Source organism: Pezoporus wallicus, unplaced genomic scaffold (genome assembly GCF_028554395.1).
Source record: "Pezoporus wallicus isolate ANWC-B61680 ecotype Strahan unplaced genomic scaffold, APGP_CSIRO_Pwel_v1 contig_736, whole genome shotgun sequence".
Taxonomy (NCBI): domain Eukaryota; kingdom Metazoa; phylum Chordata; class Aves; order Psittaciformes; family Psittacidae; genus Pezoporus; species Pezoporus wallicus.
Genome location: NW_026639744.1, coordinates 879,544 through 896,665, shown reverse-complemented (window position 1 = coordinate 896,665; position 17,122 = coordinate 879,544). Strand labels below are relative to the sequence as shown.

The following is a 17,122-nucleotide window of genomic DNA, read 5'->3' as shown; positions in this document are numbered from 1 at the left end:
ATTAATTGTGCATGGAGAGTTTTTCTTTCCGTATAAACTTTGTCTTGTCTAGGTATTCAGAATTGCTTTCTTAGCTATTCCTGTGTAATCTGATTTGTGATCTTTTCTCTTGTATAGAAAAAGTACCGTACGAAACCTGAAACTCTTTCCTTTACTCCAGTGGCGGACCGAGTTGATTATATCACAGCAAAGAATAGTGGTGAAATTCGTAGTGACGTAAGTTTTGCCAGCATTTTTATGGGCTGTTAAACTGGTCTGCATGTTTAAATGGTAGGATTTTATCTTTAAAAGGATATTTAAAAAATGCTAAAAAATTCTGGGAATTCTGTGAATATATGACATAAAGATGAATAGGTCTTCACAAGCTCATCTCCATCACTTATTGTAGGGAAGAAGCTCCTTAAGCAGAATAACATCTTTTCTACACATTTTGAAAAGCCAGTGCTAGTTCTGCAACCAGTTTCTTATAGAATTATAGAATAGTTTGTGTTGGAAAGGACCTTAAGATCATCTAGTTCCAACCCCCCACCTATGGGCAGGGACACCTCACACTAAATCATGCCACCCAAGGCTTCATCCAGCCTGGCCTTGAGCATGCCAGGGATGGAGCATTCACAATCTCCCTGGGCAACCTATTCCAGTGCCTCACCACCCTTACAGTAAAGAATTTCTTGCTTATATCCAATCTAAACTTCACCTGTTTAAGTTTGAACCCATTACCCCTTGTCCTGTCACTACAGTGCCTGATGAAGAGTCCCTCCCCAGCATCCCTATAGGCCCCCTTCAGATACTGGAAGGCTGCTATGAGGTCTCCACACAGCCTTCTCTTCTCCAGGCTGAACAGCCCCAACTTTCTCAGCCTATCTTCATATGGGAGGTGCTCCAGTCCCCTGATCATCCTCATGGCCCTCTTCTGGACTTGTTCCAACAGTTCTATGTCCTTTTTATGTTGAGGACACCAGAACTGCACACAATACTCCAGGTGAGGTCTCAGGAGAGCAGAGTAGAGGGGCAGGATCACCTCCTTCGACCTGCTGGTCACACTCCTTTTGATGCAGCCCAGGATACGGTTGGCTTTCTGGGCTGCAAGCGCACACTGAAGCCGGCTCATGTTCATTTTCTCATTGCCCAACACCCCCAAGTCCTTCTCTGCAGGGCTGCTCTGAATCTCTTCTTTGCCCAACCTGCAGCTGTGCCTGGGATTGCTCCAACCCAGATGTAGGACCTTACACTTGTCATGGTTAAACTTCATAAGGTTGGCATCAGCCCACCTCACAAGCCTGTCGAGGTCCCTCTGGATGGCATTCTTCTTTCAGTCTTGGCTAATATCATTTATTGTCACTGACAACATGAACATAAATAGCCACTTGCAGTCTGGCAACCATAATCACAGAATTACATCATGGTTTGAGTTGGAAGGGACCTTAAAGATCATTGAGTTCCAACCCCCTGCCAGAGGTAGGGGCACCTTCCATTATACCAGGTTGCTCAAAGCCCCGTCCATCCTGATCTTGAACACTGTCAGGGATGGGGCAGCCGCAGCTTCTCTGGGCAACCTGTGCCAGTGCTTCACCACCCTCTCAGTAAGGAAATTCTTCCTCATATCTGATTGAAATCTACTCTTTTTCACTTTAAAGCCGTTCCCCTTTCTGCTATCACTACATGCCCTTGTAAATATTGGACTTTTTATCTTTTATTCATGACAGTTTCTGCATGCAGTAGCTTTGGACAAGAGCATAATCACTGAATCACAGAATCATTAGGGTTGGAAGGGACCTCTGAGATCATTTAATTCAACCCCCCTGCAAAGGCAGGGCCACCTGGAGCATGTTAAACAGGAGCATGTCCAGGTGGTTTTGAATGCCTCCAGAGAAAGCGTCACTCTTCCTAGTACACCCTAGGCACTCCTAGGTGCAAGGGCGCACTGCTGGCTCACAGTCAACTTACCATCTACCAGGTCCTTCTCAGCTGAACTGTGTTCAAGCAGGTCAGCCCCCAACCTGTACTGGTGCTTGGGGTTCTTCCTCCCCACATGCAGTACCATACACTTGCCCTTGTTGAACCTCATTAGGTTTCTCTCTGCCCAGTTCAGCCTCTCAAGGTCCCACTTTGTTTAATTCTTCTCACTTTTGCCGGTATACATGTACAAAACTGATGTGCTTTCAGCTTGCCATTCTTTACATGTTTTTGGAGGCTAGTCTGTGAGGAGCTGGTCTGTGAACATGAAGTGACAAGCCCCATTTTAGTTCACTGGTAAAAGGTTGGCAATAACAGTGATATGTTTGAATTGAATGACATACTGCCATGCAACCACATACACACATTCAGGTATGTCCTGTGCTTGGAAACATGACTTGATGTAGATATCTGTGGTTGAGATGTGCTAGAATGCTACATTTACGGAGAGATCATGCTGACTAAAGGGATTTGCTCTTAAAAAGTTTAAAATCTATTGCCCTGGTTCAGATACTTCTTGCTTGGTTATTGGCCATACATCCCTGTAGACCAAACAAGTAACATAACTTCTGAAGATACCCTGTCCACCCAGCTGCCTTGGAACATATTTTCAAAATTATCCCTGAGAAATTTTGTTATTTCTTCTCTTGTACAATTTTCTTTTTAAAAACCCACATATTTGTATGTATATTTAACGTGTCATGTCTAACAGCTTTGAAAATTCGGGGTTTTATACACTATTTCATGCATAAAATACGGGTCTTGGTATTATATTTTCACAGTTCTGATGTGATGATGCTGCAAGGCAGTAATTTCTTTCTCTTTTCTAGATTAAATACCACAAAGCATGGAATGAGGTCAAGTCAAATTATACTCTAACAGATACACCACAACTAGATATGGCCCGAGAAGCAGCCAGAATTCTTAATCAGGTACGTGATCACTCCCTGACAGTTTCTACTCACATTAATAATTCTTGTGAGGAATTTAGAAAACTTGCTTTATTAAAAATATCCTAAAGGAAGGATTTGTTATCCTTGTACTTCAATAAAGGTTACATACATATGGTAATAATTATCATGGTAGTAGTGTTGAATTCCTCCTTTTATTTTCCACAGAATTTATACAAGGAAAACTGGGAGAAAGAAAAAGCCACTGGTTACCTCTTACCTCCAGACACTGTGCAAATCTGTCATGCCAAACACTCAAATGATGTCCAAAGTGAGGTAATAATTTTTCTCATTAGGAACGCAACTGCTTGGAAGTCTGGAAACGCTGAAAGGCCTTGCGAATTTAGCAACAGACATAGAAAGCTTTCCCTTAGGGGTAACATACAGTAGACTTTTCAGGACCCAAAAAGTCCACTGTCCTCCAGATAAGTCATCTTTGTTATTATGGGTTTTACAGTCATCAGTGCTGAAAGATCAGGTTCTCCTTTCTACTTTCACTTTCTCCAGAAATGGTCCTTTCAAAATCAACATTTTAGATCAATAGTTCAATTAGTTCAATAATTGAAGTGGTATTATTATTTTTACCTATAGCTCTGATTTCACTGATTGGCTGGAGGTTTCCTCCTTGAACAGCTATAAGATGGTATGCACATTACCTTTTAAACTTTTTCGTAATGAATATTGCAATTACTACATGACTCAGTTTGAATAAACATTTTATCAAAACAGTGAGTTATAAATAACTCAAACACCCACTCTTCAGACACTTTCAAATAATTAGTTACAAAATGAGGCTAAATCCACTAAATAACTATTAGTAAACATTTTCTAACAAATCATTCCTCTTGTGCTGAAAATACTGTTTATGAGAAATGGCAGCATATTTGTCTAGAAAACTCCATGTGTTTGTCATGGAGGACTATACAAAATAACTTTACTGTTTGTTTTGTAGTTTTATCTGGTCATATACTGAAAACCTAAGACTGCAGTTCACAACTCCCTGTCTCATCTGTTCTTTGTGTTGACAAAACCATAGCTGTTTGCAGGTTAAAAGCAGAACAGATATAATCAGTGCTGATTTTATACATATTTCTCCTCTCTTCCATCAGCTTAAATACAAAGCTGAATATGTCAAACAAAAAGGTCACTATGTTGGAGTTGCCAGCATGAGAGATGATCCGAAACTGGTGTGGTTTGAGCATGCGGGTGAGATCCAGAATGACAGACTGTACAAATCAGAATATCACAAGACAAAATCCAAAATTCACCTCCCTCCAGATATGGTTTCAGTTGTAGCAGCAAAGGAATGTCAGACCTTGGTCAGCGATATTGACTACCGCCAGTACCTGCATGAATGGACATGCCATCCTGACCAGAATGACTGTATTCAGGCAAGGAAGGCCTATGATCTCCAAAGTGATGTAAGTGATACCACATACATATGTAATTTCTACTTAGTTTGGTCTAACTCTATTGCCCATATTATAGAATCATAGAATTGTAGCATGGCTAGGGTTGGAAAGGACCTTAAGATCATCTAGTTCCAACCCCCCTGCCATGGGCAGGGATGCCTCACAATAGGCCGTGTCCCCCAAGGCTCTGTCCATCCTGGTCTTGAACGCTGCCAGGGATGGAGCATTTACCACTTCTTTGGGCAACCCGTTCCAGTGCCTCACCACCCTCACAGTAAAGAACTTCATAAGAATGGACATGTCACCCTGAATTAAATAATTTCTTTTCTTTTGTACTGTCTTTTATCATTCAGAATATTTATAAGTCTGATTTGGAATGGCTTCGTGGCTGTGGTTGGATTCCTCTGGATTCAGTGGAACACAAGAAAGTTAAGAATGCACAAGAACTGATAAATAAGGTAAAAGAAAATATTTCAGCAGTTACGCAATTAGCTCTTTTTCATGCTCAGTGTTTAAGAAAATATTTCATCTCTTTGCAGAGAGCATATACAAAAGAAGCCCTTGATAACTTTTCCAATTATACCAGTGTGGTTGACACTCCCGACATTGTTTTGGCGAAGATGAACTCCGTCAATCAGAGTGATGTATGTACTTTTTTTTTTAATAGAAACTGTTATATTACTAGAATTAGTAGATGGCTGAATTGCTTTTGTTAAGCTGTACTGTTTATGCATGTACTTACATATGCGTGTGTATACATGTGGATGCTTTATTAATAATAGACTTCTACCGGGGTAAAAAAGTTTCATAAGAAGTGATATAAATGAACAACACGGTATAGCCAAAATAATTGAGCATTTTTCTGTTGAAGAATATAGCATGCCTCTTATTTAGAGTTTACAGGTTTTGCATGTAGTAGTTTAAAATTGAGTCCTGTTCTGGGTGAACAGCACTTAGTTGTATAGTACTAGTGGAGTTCTGGTGTTGCTACTAAGCTGTATTGCTGATCAGCCAGTTGAATTTTGTTACAATACTGTGTGGATTTTGTGGTGTGATGTACTGATTGCTTTTGACTGTGTACTATAGTAGTTGGAACTACAAACATTACTGAAAATATGATAACAGAAAATTAATGTCTACTTCCAAGAAATGGCACATTGGGATAATTTATTTCTCCCATGGAATTAACATTGTGTTTGTCATCTTTTTTAGATAAAATACAAAGAAACGTTTAACCTTGAGAAAGGCCAGTATATTGGGTCTGATGATACTCCTGTGTTGAATCATGCCAAAGACATGTCCTTGCTATACAGTGATGTAAGATTCTATAAATATCTAACTAAGCTTTAATTTGTTTTGAAATGAACAGAATGTGAGGTGGACGTCAGAAAACTGTTCATTTTTGTCGTTAGTCTACTGGGGCACTGTGAAAGTTATTTAATCTCTTTTTTATTCATTTTTTCTCGGTTTGGATCATTGCGATAAGGCTAATTTCTTTCCTTATTGAACTGATCTCAAAGCACTGCTGTTGGGTGTTTGGAAGCAGTAATAGCAGTAGTAGAGTGTGTGACAGCAGTTTATCATTCATCCAATGATATATTCTGAGACTACTAATGAAATTTACATTTTCTTTTCTAAGAAAGAAAAACTGTAGATTGTTTACATTCATAAGTTAATTTTTATTGGAAATCTCTATTTTTTAAAAATGTGGCTACTCATTCATAGGAGTAGGTGCTTCATAAGTTAGTCTGAAAGTAAATATATTTAATTTTTTTTTTAAATATGATGTATTAGAAAAGTGCCACTGACACAGTTAATGCTTTTAAAATATACAGTGGTTACTGGAAGATTTTTCACCATATTGAAGAGGTATCTATAAAATTACCAATGTCTGTTCTATGCTGCACTTTTAAACAAGAGTTCGTACCTACATGTTGGATACTTGTATTACTCTGAGGAGAAATGCTGAACTCCAAATATAGTAAAGAAAGCGGAGATCATCTTAAATTTGTGCTCAAGTACTTTCCTGAATCGGAACACTAATTCTGTTTGCCTTAGTCACACTGAATATGTATTCAAAATTAACATTCCTCATTTATTTTACTGGGACAATTCAGTGACTATAAATTATATTCCATGTGTGTATAAATGGCAACGTCGGGTTTCTTTGAAGGTAATAATGGATTTTTACCCAAAACGTCTATTTGTTTTTGGTTTTGTTTTTGTCTAGAAACGTTATAAAAATGCTTGGGAGATTAGCAAGCCCATTGGTTATTCTTTGGATGAGAAATATATTCCACTTGTTGGAGCAAAGCATGCAAACTACATAAATAGTGAGGTTAGTATAAATTCTCCTTTCTTTTCCTTTATTTTCCATATACATTGTTAGAATGAACTTTAAAATTTCCACATGGATATTTTGCAGCTTAAATATAAGGAAATATATGAGAAGCTGAAAGGCCATTACCTGGCTGGGAAGGAGATTGAGGATTTCCCCAGTGTCATTCATTCACTAGCATTCCAGAAAATGAGGAGCGCGGTAAGGAGAGAATTAGCCTCACTGTAGTATTTTCCCATTTTCTTTATTTTAGCATGACATCTTTAATTATAAGTAATACAATACTTAATACCATCATTAAAAGTTTTTTCAACATGTTTATGTTTCCTGCATGGTTATTTTGTTACATGGGTTGAATAATTGAACTTGAAATTATTCAGGAGGTTAAGAAGAGATTTGTTTAGCTATTAGACATATTAGAATAAATAAAATAAAAAAACATTTTTTCTATTTCAGTTAAGGAATCTGAACAGTAAGAAACAGTATATGACTTGGGATTCTTTTGCTTTACATATCTATATTAAAGAAGTGTTGATTTTTAATTGAAATGGGAATATAAGAACTGGAAAAGTGAAACACACATTTGGTGTTTTCTTACCATGGCCCATACAACGTATCATGCAGGACATAAAGTCAGTATAATACCAAATATTCTGCCTTCATTTGGACAAGGAGATTTAACTAGATTACAAGCATGTTTTGTAGCATGTGACTTTTTTTAATCTTGAATTCATGTTAATTTTTTCACCAGCTGTTAAATCTGTAAGTGAATAAGGTCGTTCTTGTCCTTCTAGAATATCATCAGAATAAACGGTTATTAATTTATGATTTCATTCTGTTGAATCCCGTGGGTGTTTAACTACTAAATATAGAAAGCATGCCTCGGATTATGCCATAACCTGTAACCTGTTAGAGTCAAAATTGTGCAGAAAACCACTATTCTCTCTTCTTGCCTTTTCCCCAATCTTTCCTTTTTAGTTGGCCTACAGAAAGAATTACGAAGACACCAAAACGAATGTCCATATTCCAAGTGACATGATGAATCATGTGCTAGCTAAGAAGTGCCAGTATATCCTCAGTGATCTCGAATACAAAACTTACTTCCATCAGTGGAATTGTTCACCTGAAGAAAATGATGTTATTCAAGCCAAAAGAGCCCAGGAAATTTTGAGTGATGTATGTGTTTAATTTATTTGTTTGATATTTTAGTAGCCTTTCATGTATTTTTTGCATGGTATTTAAATATAAAATACTTTAAAATGTCTTCCATGGTGTACAAATAGGAAATTAATAACCGTGGTCTTAGATTGCTTGGTAGCATAGTACCAAAAATTAATGTTTTTACAGGGTTTGAGGGGAACATTTTACTGGTCTGGTTATTTATTACTCATTCGTAATCTGGGAAAAAAAACCAAACAAAAGTTAACATTATGAAACCTTCTCAAATGTCACTGCTATCAACACTTTATCTCTCTTTGACTGGATGAGATTGTATAGCAAGCTTAGAGTCTGGTCCATGCACATTGGTACAATCAGAATTTTGCTGTACTGCAGTGATCATTAAGTATTGTAATTGGGATTGTTGTGATTTGCACATGGGCCAGGACAGCATCCGTAATCCTTCTGGATCCAGTGGGTCTGGAAAAGACTTTATTCATTTGGCTTGTTTTGGTGCACAGGGTCTGAGCTGAGTGGCGCAATAAATCAACACTTCTTCGTGTTACATAGCCAACAGTATCTCAGCTTGGGCCAGCCAACCTTCCTAATAAAATGCAATGATGTGTTGCTTAGCCCATTGCTGTGCTGCATTATTTGGTTTAATATCCCTTGCAAATCCTGTGGTTAAAAATCATTCAGTCAAACTGAGAGATAGGCCAGTCTTCTCTGTGCTCACATTTAAGCTTCCAAATAGATTGGAATTACTGAGGGAGCCTGGTTCAGATTCAGTGCTAACCTTCAGCAGTTTGTACAAGCGGAAGATACTGAATATAGAGAAGAAAAACAAATACTACTGCCTCCAAGCAGAAGGCAGATTTCTTCCTAACTTAACAGTCTGTTTTCTTCCATACAGGTGGTGTATAAAGATGACTTAAACTGGCTGAAGGGACTTGGGTGTTATGTCTGGGATACTCCACAAATCCTGCAAGCTAAAAAATCATATGACCTCCAGAGCCAAGTAAGCTTGTTTTCCTCAAAAGTAAATATTTATAAGATTTTTTTCCTTCCATTTGTGATTCACTGGGACTGACACCTGTCTTAGCCCAGAGCAGAATGGAGTAATTTCTATTACATCAGAATATTTTTTTTACAAACTATTATAATACACTCTTTCAGTTTTATCTGTAAAGACATGATCTCTTGTGTTACTGAAGGAGAAGAAAACAGGAGAATGGAAGGACAGCAAGATTGTGGGTTGTAACAGTGAGAAAATAACATTTTGTCTTTCCGTGTGCCATTGCGTGCACAAGATACCTCAGTGAGACATTTATGTTGGGAAAATGGTGTCTCTTGACTTGCTGATTGCACCTTTAGCCTACTAGATGCTATACAGTGATGTGCAATTTTCATTATTCCTTAGTTCATACTGGCTATAAGGTATTTCTTCTCTATGGTCTGTCACTGTTGAAGTTGGTCTTAACTGGGCCAGAATCTTGGGTTTCAGTTGTCCAGAACTGATTTTAAAGGAAGCTGAAAGGGAATTTCCTGGTCATTTTCAGCATTAATGTTTTGTTTTGTTTTATTTCCTTAGATAAAATACACAGCTGCAGGAAAAGAGAATTTTCAGAACTTTGGAGTTGTTACTGACACACCTCTCTATGTGACTGCAGTGCAGAGTGCTATAAATGCCAGTGATGTGAGTCTCCCCACTTTTTCTACTCAGGCTTTCCCCGTGCTCCTTCTGAGGATTGAAACAATTAAATCTGTCTTTCGTCTTACAGGTGAAATACAAAGAAGATTTCCACAAGACTAAGGACAAGTATACAACTGTGACTGAAACAGTAGATTCTGAAAGAGTTAATAATTTGAAAAATCTCTTTAGCAATGTAAGAGTTTCTATTTATTTATTCATTTCTTTCTTAAGGTGCTACTATGTGGGATTTTTGTTTATTTTGTTCATTCAATCTGTTTGAAGATAAAAGTCCAAACATGAAATTTATCAAAGCTAGTGGTAGCCCTCTGCATTTCTTGAATGTGTAGAGAAGCTGTATTTCAGGCAGAGGACATATTTTTCTAACTATAGTTCCAGTCTTGTCAAAATAGAATCATTAATAAATGGATTACCTGAAGAAAATTCCACCTGAACAAAATTCAGACCTTGTATGAGAAGGGTCATGAATAGTTAGAAAGCATTTTTGTCATCCTTTTTGTGCACTGTCAAGATTAAACTAGTGCACAGCCTCTTGATAGTAATGGTTACAGTATATATATAAAAACTGAAGTGGTTTTGATTTCTATGGTTTGTTGGTTGTTACTCAGGAGAAGAATTTTTCCACTCACAGATACTTTCTATTTCCCCACAGAATCTCTACAAGAAAGCTTGGGAAAAAGTGAAAGCAACTAGCTATGCAATGCCCTCTGATGCTGTATCCCTAGCACGTGCAAAAGAACTGAAGCATAATGCTAGTATTGTAAGTGAATAAAATACTTTCTTCATGCCTTGCAAATACTATAGGTTATCATTAAAAAAAAAGCCAAAAAAACAAACCAAATCATAACTTCTATTTTTGATTTAGATATAGCATGTAACTGTAAATAATCAGTTTTCTGTGCTAATTGTTTACCTTAAAAGTTAGTCATTTGCTTCTTTTCTTAGAAAATAATGCCATATTTTATAGTAATAGAAATGTTTTCTTGATTTTTTTTTTTATAATTTAAATTTCATAATCATCCAGGTCAGAAAAACACCAAAAGTCTTTAAGTCATGCTTTACCAAGTATAGAAGGACATAATCTTTTGCTTTACTGAACTGAGGCTCATGAGTGATCACTCTATTCATGAATCTTTAAATGAAACAGCTGGAACAATAAATTAGTAGCTTATTCTGCATCTATTTATTTTTAAAATCTTCTAGTCAGCTTTTGTTATTTTTGCAACATGATAGTTACATGCTTTCTTTGCCATTTAAAATAAGATTAAAAACCAAGATCCTGCTTTAAAGGCTTTCTCTGCTTGTTGGACTTAACTAAATATTTTGCTTAGTGGTAAATTTTGTTTCAAAAATACAGTTGACTCATTGGGGTGAGTTATTTGTCACCTTTATTTGCATCTGCTTAGGTAAAATACCGGGAAGAATATGACAAGTTTAAAGCACTGTACACGTTACCCAGGGGTGTTGAGGATGATCCCAATACAGCAAGGTGCCTTAGAGTTGGAAAGCTTAATATTGATGTAAGTGTTGTTTTCTGATGTGTCTTTTCCTGATAAAACCATACTTATCTCAGAAGAGGCTACTCAAAGAATCCACGTGCCTTCATTCAGATGCCATATTTCCACATGCATTTGGCAGTGTTCAGTATTTGCTGAATTCTGTCATAAATTTATGAATGTCTTTTCAAGCCGGTGTCTCAACTGTTAAATTTCCTGCATGGATAAACCTTTAGTGTGACAGTTTATGTATAAAATGCAGCACTACATGGTCTGCTTCCTTTTAACATGTGTGTACAATGAATATTTGATAAAGCATTGTGAAATTGTTAAGATACTGTGAATTATTTTTAGAGTACACGCAATGTTAATTTTAGTCATAGCCATAGCGTGATTGCTCTCCCACTAACATTCCATGAAAATAATAATTTTCAAATTTATCAGCACTTAATACTGCAGATTATTTGTCAGCATTATTAATGTACTGGTTTAACTCTGCAGCGTCTGTACAAGGAAGTCTATGAAAAGACTAAAGCCAAAGTCCACATTATTCCAGACATGGTAGACATAATTTCTGCTAAGGATGCACAGAAGAAAATCAGTGAAATCGATTACCGCACACATCTCCACGACTGGATCTGTCTACCAGATCTTCAAATCAATTCCCATGTTCGGAAAGTAACAGATCAAGTCAGTGATGTAAGTTCACAAATCATATGTTTGTGGCTCACTTTTAAAAGAGATTCTTGCATTTATACTCTCTTGGAGGGAATGACTTAGCAGAAACTTACTTGGAGTACTCTGAAGTTGCCATTTGAATCTGTTACATTATGCACTGCTAAACAGCATCTGTATCATGTTTTGTAACACCTAAGTGCATAGTTGGTGTGGCTTAATATGCAAAATTTCAGTGTTGTCAGTGTAGGCATTGGGTCATAACATTGCAGTTCTACAGGTTCAGCCATCCCTGTCTGTAAATTGTCCTTTATTGTTTAGTTGCATAAGGTGTGGAAACTTTGGAACTTTGAGAAAATCCTGGTGGTGCGACGCTTCCATGCACTTGCCTTGCATAGGTCAGCACTGTATATCAGCAGTGATCTATCAGTAAATCATTGCCCAGTAGGATATGCAAGTATGATTTTTAATAATTATAGGGTTTTATTTATTGGCCAAATTGAAGAAATGAAGAAAAAATTATTTACATGCCAAATGAAATTGTTTTGATTTTCTCAAACAAACAAAAGTAAAAATACTGGATGTTTTACTTGCCATCTTTTGACAGTTGTGTTTTGGACTGATTTAGCAATAAGAAATTAGATCTTAGTGGAAGTCTTACAGACTGTTGCTTTGCTCTGATACCGTAGGTGATATACAAGGATGATCTTAACTGGCTGAAAGGTATTGGCTGCTTTGTTTGGGATACTCCAGAAATTCTCCATGCCAAACATGCCTACGATCTTCGCAGTGATGTGAGTGGATACACTGGTTTTACTTCTAGGTTTTTTCACTGCACTGTATTAAAAGGATGGAGTAGCTTTATTCTGCCCCAGATATAGTCTGGAAAATGTTCTCTATCCTTGTCTACTGATCTATTCATTAAATAAACATCAATGGTTATTTAAACCTTACTGCTCTAGAAGTATGTATTGTCAGCATACATCTCATTCAAGAAGGAATATATTTTAATACTTCTCGGAAAAGGTGAAATAAAAAAGAAATACTGTTTTAAGTACAACTTAAAATATTAATACTTCATTCAGAACCCTTGAAGTAAAGCAGAAGTGATGAAATTTTTATTTTTTTAAAAATGTCTTTTGATGTTGATTTTATGATTTTTTTTCTTTTCCCCTCCTCTCAAGATCTTAGGACACATCCTTAGTTTATGATTAAGCCATTTGAATGGGAGAATAACTATTCTGGGTTTTGAGAATGTATGTCCTTTCCCAAACCCTGTATCAGAAGTGTGTTGGATATTTGTCACATGGTACATATGCCCATTCTATGAATGAATATTGACATTTTCTAGTATTCCTTGATAAAACTTTTCTGCTGTTCTTATCCGGTGAGGTGCCATGTTCATTTATTTAGCCAGAATTTCAATACACTTTCTCTTTAAATGCTGGTTCACTAATAGAATAGTTCATTAATAAAATAAATAGCAAATATAACAAATATAATAATATATTACATTCCATTAGCAATGACTAGCCATACTAATTAAAGCTCTTGAATTTCTCTTTGCAGATTAAGTACAAATCTAAGGCAGAAAAGATGAAGAATGACTACACTGTGGTCACAGACACTCCTGTCTATGTCCAGAATGTTCTCAGTGGCTTGAATTTAAGTGAAGTAAGTCTTTGTATCACCCTTCAACCCCAATATTGTGTATGCCATTACCTCACAAGTTCTAGAAATGGGATTTTTATCCCATTTTTTAAATAATTTAATTTTAATAATTTAATCATTGTTGGTTATATATAACTCATTGCCTATGCCTTTATTCAGATATGAGAACACAATCACTAAAATCATTAATTGCCTGAATCAAAAAAACTAATCCATTTTTTTAGGAGAAATTCCTGTATGTGTGCAAACAATACATACTGAGAGAATATATCACAGTTAGGACTCTCCTCTAATTGCTTTTTCTTTTTTCTCAGGCTGTTTATCGTAGTGAATATCTGCACAACGTTAAAGGCAAAATGATTCCCACTGATAAAACAGTAGATTTGGAGCGGGCGTATCATGCAAACAAAATACAGAGTGAAGTAAGTATAAAACTTTTGGGTCCACAGGGTTTCTGATATCCAAAATGAAATTCTTTGAAAGTTAATGCCTGTCTTCAGCTTTTCAGATAAAGAAGCTAGATTTCATTGGTCTAAATGAAAGTGGGGAAATGTCCTCATTTAACCTACAAGTATGTGTTATAATGCAGACATGGGGGAAATCACTTGCCAGTTGCAATGACAAGATTTCCTATGCAGCCAATGAACGGTTGTCACAAACTCTCTCTCTTCTGTTGCAGAATTTGTATCGCTGGGCTGGTGTGAATGCTCTGCCCACTGGATACAGCCTTCCCACAGACACCCCCAGCTTTCAGCATGCTAAACATGTCCAATACATTGGAAGTGATGTAAGTCATGTACTAAGCCCTTCCACAACATGAATTGCAAGGGAATATTTGATGCCTGTCATCTATGAGCACACAACTGTGACACTTATTTCTCAGATATGAGACTGCTTTTCAGAGAGCAGCAAGAGTGGGGTAGTTTCATGTGGATGCCTGAGCCAGGAACTGAAGGTGACCATGACATAGGCAATGACCTCATCAGCTGGGGAGAGGTCCCACTATACCTGAATGGGGTGAGCAGATCAGGGTGCTGGTAACACATTGCATCAGTAGTTTCAGACAAGGGGAGGAACCAGGTCTAAGGTCCACCCTTGGGTCCAGTCAGGAGCTTTGGGAAACAGGGCAAACATTGGAGACAAGCTACCTACCACATAGGTCCAAGGTAAATCCAAGAGACAGGGCTAGGACCAAGTTACTGGCAACTTAGGACCAATAATATTTGCCTTAGCAGAATTTAAATGTTACCAAACCGCATAATTACCTGAAGTAATTACTATCAAAATACAGATTTTCTCAAGCAGAATCAAATATCTTATTAGATGTAAGAGAAATTTAAAACATTATTAATCTTGGGCTGCATGATAAAAATGATGATGTGTATTTAGCTCTGATATAGCTATATCTCACTTGCTTATCTCTAAGTCTGACTCTTTATCCTGCACAAATTCCTAGCAAAACTGCACTGTAAGTAGAATCATGATCAAATTTAGTTTCTGTATGTTTTGTTCCTTTTTCCACTTTATAGTTGAAATATAAAGAAGCCTATGAACACATGAAAGCTAAAGGCTATACTCTGGGTCCTAAAGATGTTGGGTTTGAAAATGTGAAGAAAGTGAATCAAGTCATTAATGAGGTATGGTAAATATGTTTATTTGCTTATGTTGCATTTGTAGTGACCAAAGTATGAGTAAGGAGAGTTGTAGGATCCCTGTTCTTCGAGGCTTTTAAGAGCTGTGTAGGCAACTATCCATCAAGAAGGGTAAGGGATCATTGATCCCGGCTTGGAGTCAGGCTGTATGGGTTTTTAAGGTATTTTATAGCTCTAACTTTACGTAATTATGTAAAACTGTTACCACAATATAAAATCAGTTGCAGCCTTATTTTATTAACTGATCTGCTGCTACTTAAAGTTGCATAGAAATTATTATATCCGTATGACACTGGGTCTCGATAGTTCTAGATTTTTATGTATATGTACTCATTGGCTTTAATAGGATGAAAATTAAACATCAAAGAATTAAAGTGTCAGATTCTCTGCGTATTAGAGATGCTGCTATCTAAAACAATTGTGGAAAATCTGCCTGTTAGGAAATAGTATGCTTGCTCCCTTTCCTCTAGTAGTTATGCAATACCCAGCAAAAACCCCTTCCCTTATAAAGAAGGTCTTTACTCTGCCAAAGTGCTTGCCATTTTAAGTTTTTAAAATGTAGAATGCTGTCTTCTTTGATACAGAGGTTGTATCGGGCAACATACCACAAGTACAAGGATAAGATTCATACCACTCCAGACACGCCAGAAATCCGTCAAGTCAGAGCAACACAGGAAGCTGTCAGTGATGTATGTATCTTTCTAACATAACCAGAAGAGATTTAGAATATTCAGCATGACCAAACATGAAATGCTGTTTTTCCTTTGTCTTTCAGCTGATCTACAAGTCAGATTTCTTTAAGATGCAGGGACACTTGATTTCCTTGCCATACACTCCTCAGGTGTTGCACTGCCGCTACGTTGGGGACATCACAAGTGATGTAAGCAACATCTTTTAAGATACCTGCTATTTGAATGAAGCACACCTAATGCTTTTATACTGAGAGTGGAGTTTGTCTTCTATCATTTGTATTCTGTTCTGTAATCAATAAATGCTTTGTCGCTGTGTTTAGAGACTGATTAAGGAAATTATCCCAAAAGTTAACTTTGGAGTTTTCTTTTTGTAATTGCCTCAGAATAAATACAAAGAAGATCTGAAGTGGTTGAAGGGCTTGGGCTGCTTCCTGTATGATACTCCCGATATGGTCCGTGCTCGTCAGCTGCGTAAGCTTTGGGTAAGGTTTTATTTCTGAGAACCATGTATAACAAGTTGATTTATTTACATGCATGCTATGTACTTCCAGGAAGTTAAGTACATGAAAATGAGTAAAGGCTTATAACAGAATTTCCTACCATAAAGCTAATTAGTTATTTCAAAGCACCGTTAGGTTACACTGTAAAATTTTCTTTACTACCAAGAATAATAAAAGCTTCCTAAGTAATAGTGTTGTTTTTTTTCCAGTCCAATTATATATACACTGATACTGCAAAGAAGATGTGGGCTAAATGCAACTTAGTATTGGATACTCCTGGATACAGAGCTGTTCAGGAACTAAAAACTCATTTGAGTGAAGTAAGTTCTGTATTCCTTTTGCGCATCTTTGTTAGCTATAATTAAGCTTGGCCCCTCCCACTGTTTTTTTGTTAGGTGTTATAATTGCAAAGCTGTGATTGTTCAGCTGCTGAATGACCATATGCAACAAGAAATAATGCATGGACCTATCTCTTTCCAGCTGGTTTATAGAGCTGCAGGCAAGGAGCTGAAGACAAAATACACTTCCATCCTTGATACACCTGACTTCTTGAGAGCCAAGCAAGGACAGAAAATACAGAGCCAGGTGAAAAATTTGTTCTGATTTAAAAAAAACAAACAATAAACCAAACCAAAACAGTCAGGGTATCCCTCTTAATATACTGTTAAAGTACAGCAAAATCTTTCCAGGCCATTTCAAAGCCATGTAGAATTAGGACATCTATAATGACTGTTGCTCATTGTTATGTGGCTATGAATTTTTGTGTTGACCATGTCTCTATAATGGACATGTTCAGCTTTGTTTATGTGAAATAGAGCACTGAACTCTGGTTCAAATTCTCTAAACCTCTGACTTCATTAAAGGCATAAATATTTTTTATTGATCTGCCTTTATTCATCATATTTTTTTTT

At 36.8% G+C, this 17,122-nt stretch overlaps 1 protein-coding gene across 18 annotated transcripts in view; it reads left to right on the top strand.

Moving 5' to 3' along the window:
- The window catches only part of NEB (nebulin), a 124,703-nt gene that overhangs the window by 65,665 nt on the left and 41,916 nt on the right, over positions 1–17,122 (top strand). For all 18 annotated transcript variants that reach the window (XM_057415572.1, XM_057415556.1, XM_057415557.1 and 15 more), the window contains exons 81-106: positions 118–216; positions 2,787–2,888; positions 3,075–3,182; positions 4,016–4,327; positions 4,672–4,776; positions 4,858–4,962; positions 5,531–5,635; positions 6,549–6,656; positions 6,744–6,857; positions 7,635–7,832; positions 8,728–8,832; positions 9,406–9,510; positions 9,596–9,700; positions 10,178–10,285; positions 10,932–11,045; positions 11,523–11,720; positions 12,386–12,490; positions 13,266–13,370; positions 13,682–13,789; positions 14,047–14,154; positions 14,897–15,004; positions 15,604–15,708; positions 15,795–15,899; positions 16,095–16,193; positions 16,421–16,531; positions 16,692–16,796. In XM_057415572.1, coding sequence (XP_057271555.1) covers positions 118–216; positions 2,787–2,888; positions 3,075–3,182; positions 4,016–4,327; positions 4,672–4,776; positions 4,858–4,962; positions 5,531–5,635; positions 6,549–6,656; positions 6,744–6,857; positions 7,635–7,832; positions 8,728–8,832; positions 9,406–9,510; positions 9,596–9,700; positions 10,178–10,285; positions 10,932–11,045; positions 11,523–11,720; positions 12,386–12,490; positions 13,266–13,370; positions 13,682–13,789; positions 14,047–14,154; positions 14,897–15,004; positions 15,604–15,708; positions 15,795–15,899; positions 16,095–16,193; positions 16,421–16,531; positions 16,692–16,796 — 3,150 coding nt within the window. The remainder of the gene's footprint in view (positions 1–117; positions 217–2,786; positions 2,889–3,074; positions 3,183–4,015; positions 4,328–4,671; positions 4,777–4,857; positions 4,963–5,530; positions 5,636–6,548; positions 6,657–6,743; positions 6,858–7,634; positions 7,833–8,727; positions 8,833–9,405; positions 9,511–9,595; positions 9,701–10,177; positions 10,286–10,931; positions 11,046–11,522; positions 11,721–12,385; positions 12,491–13,265; positions 13,371–13,681; positions 13,790–14,046; positions 14,155–14,896; positions 15,005–15,603; positions 15,709–15,794; positions 15,900–16,094; positions 16,194–16,420; positions 16,532–16,691; positions 16,797–17,122) is intronic.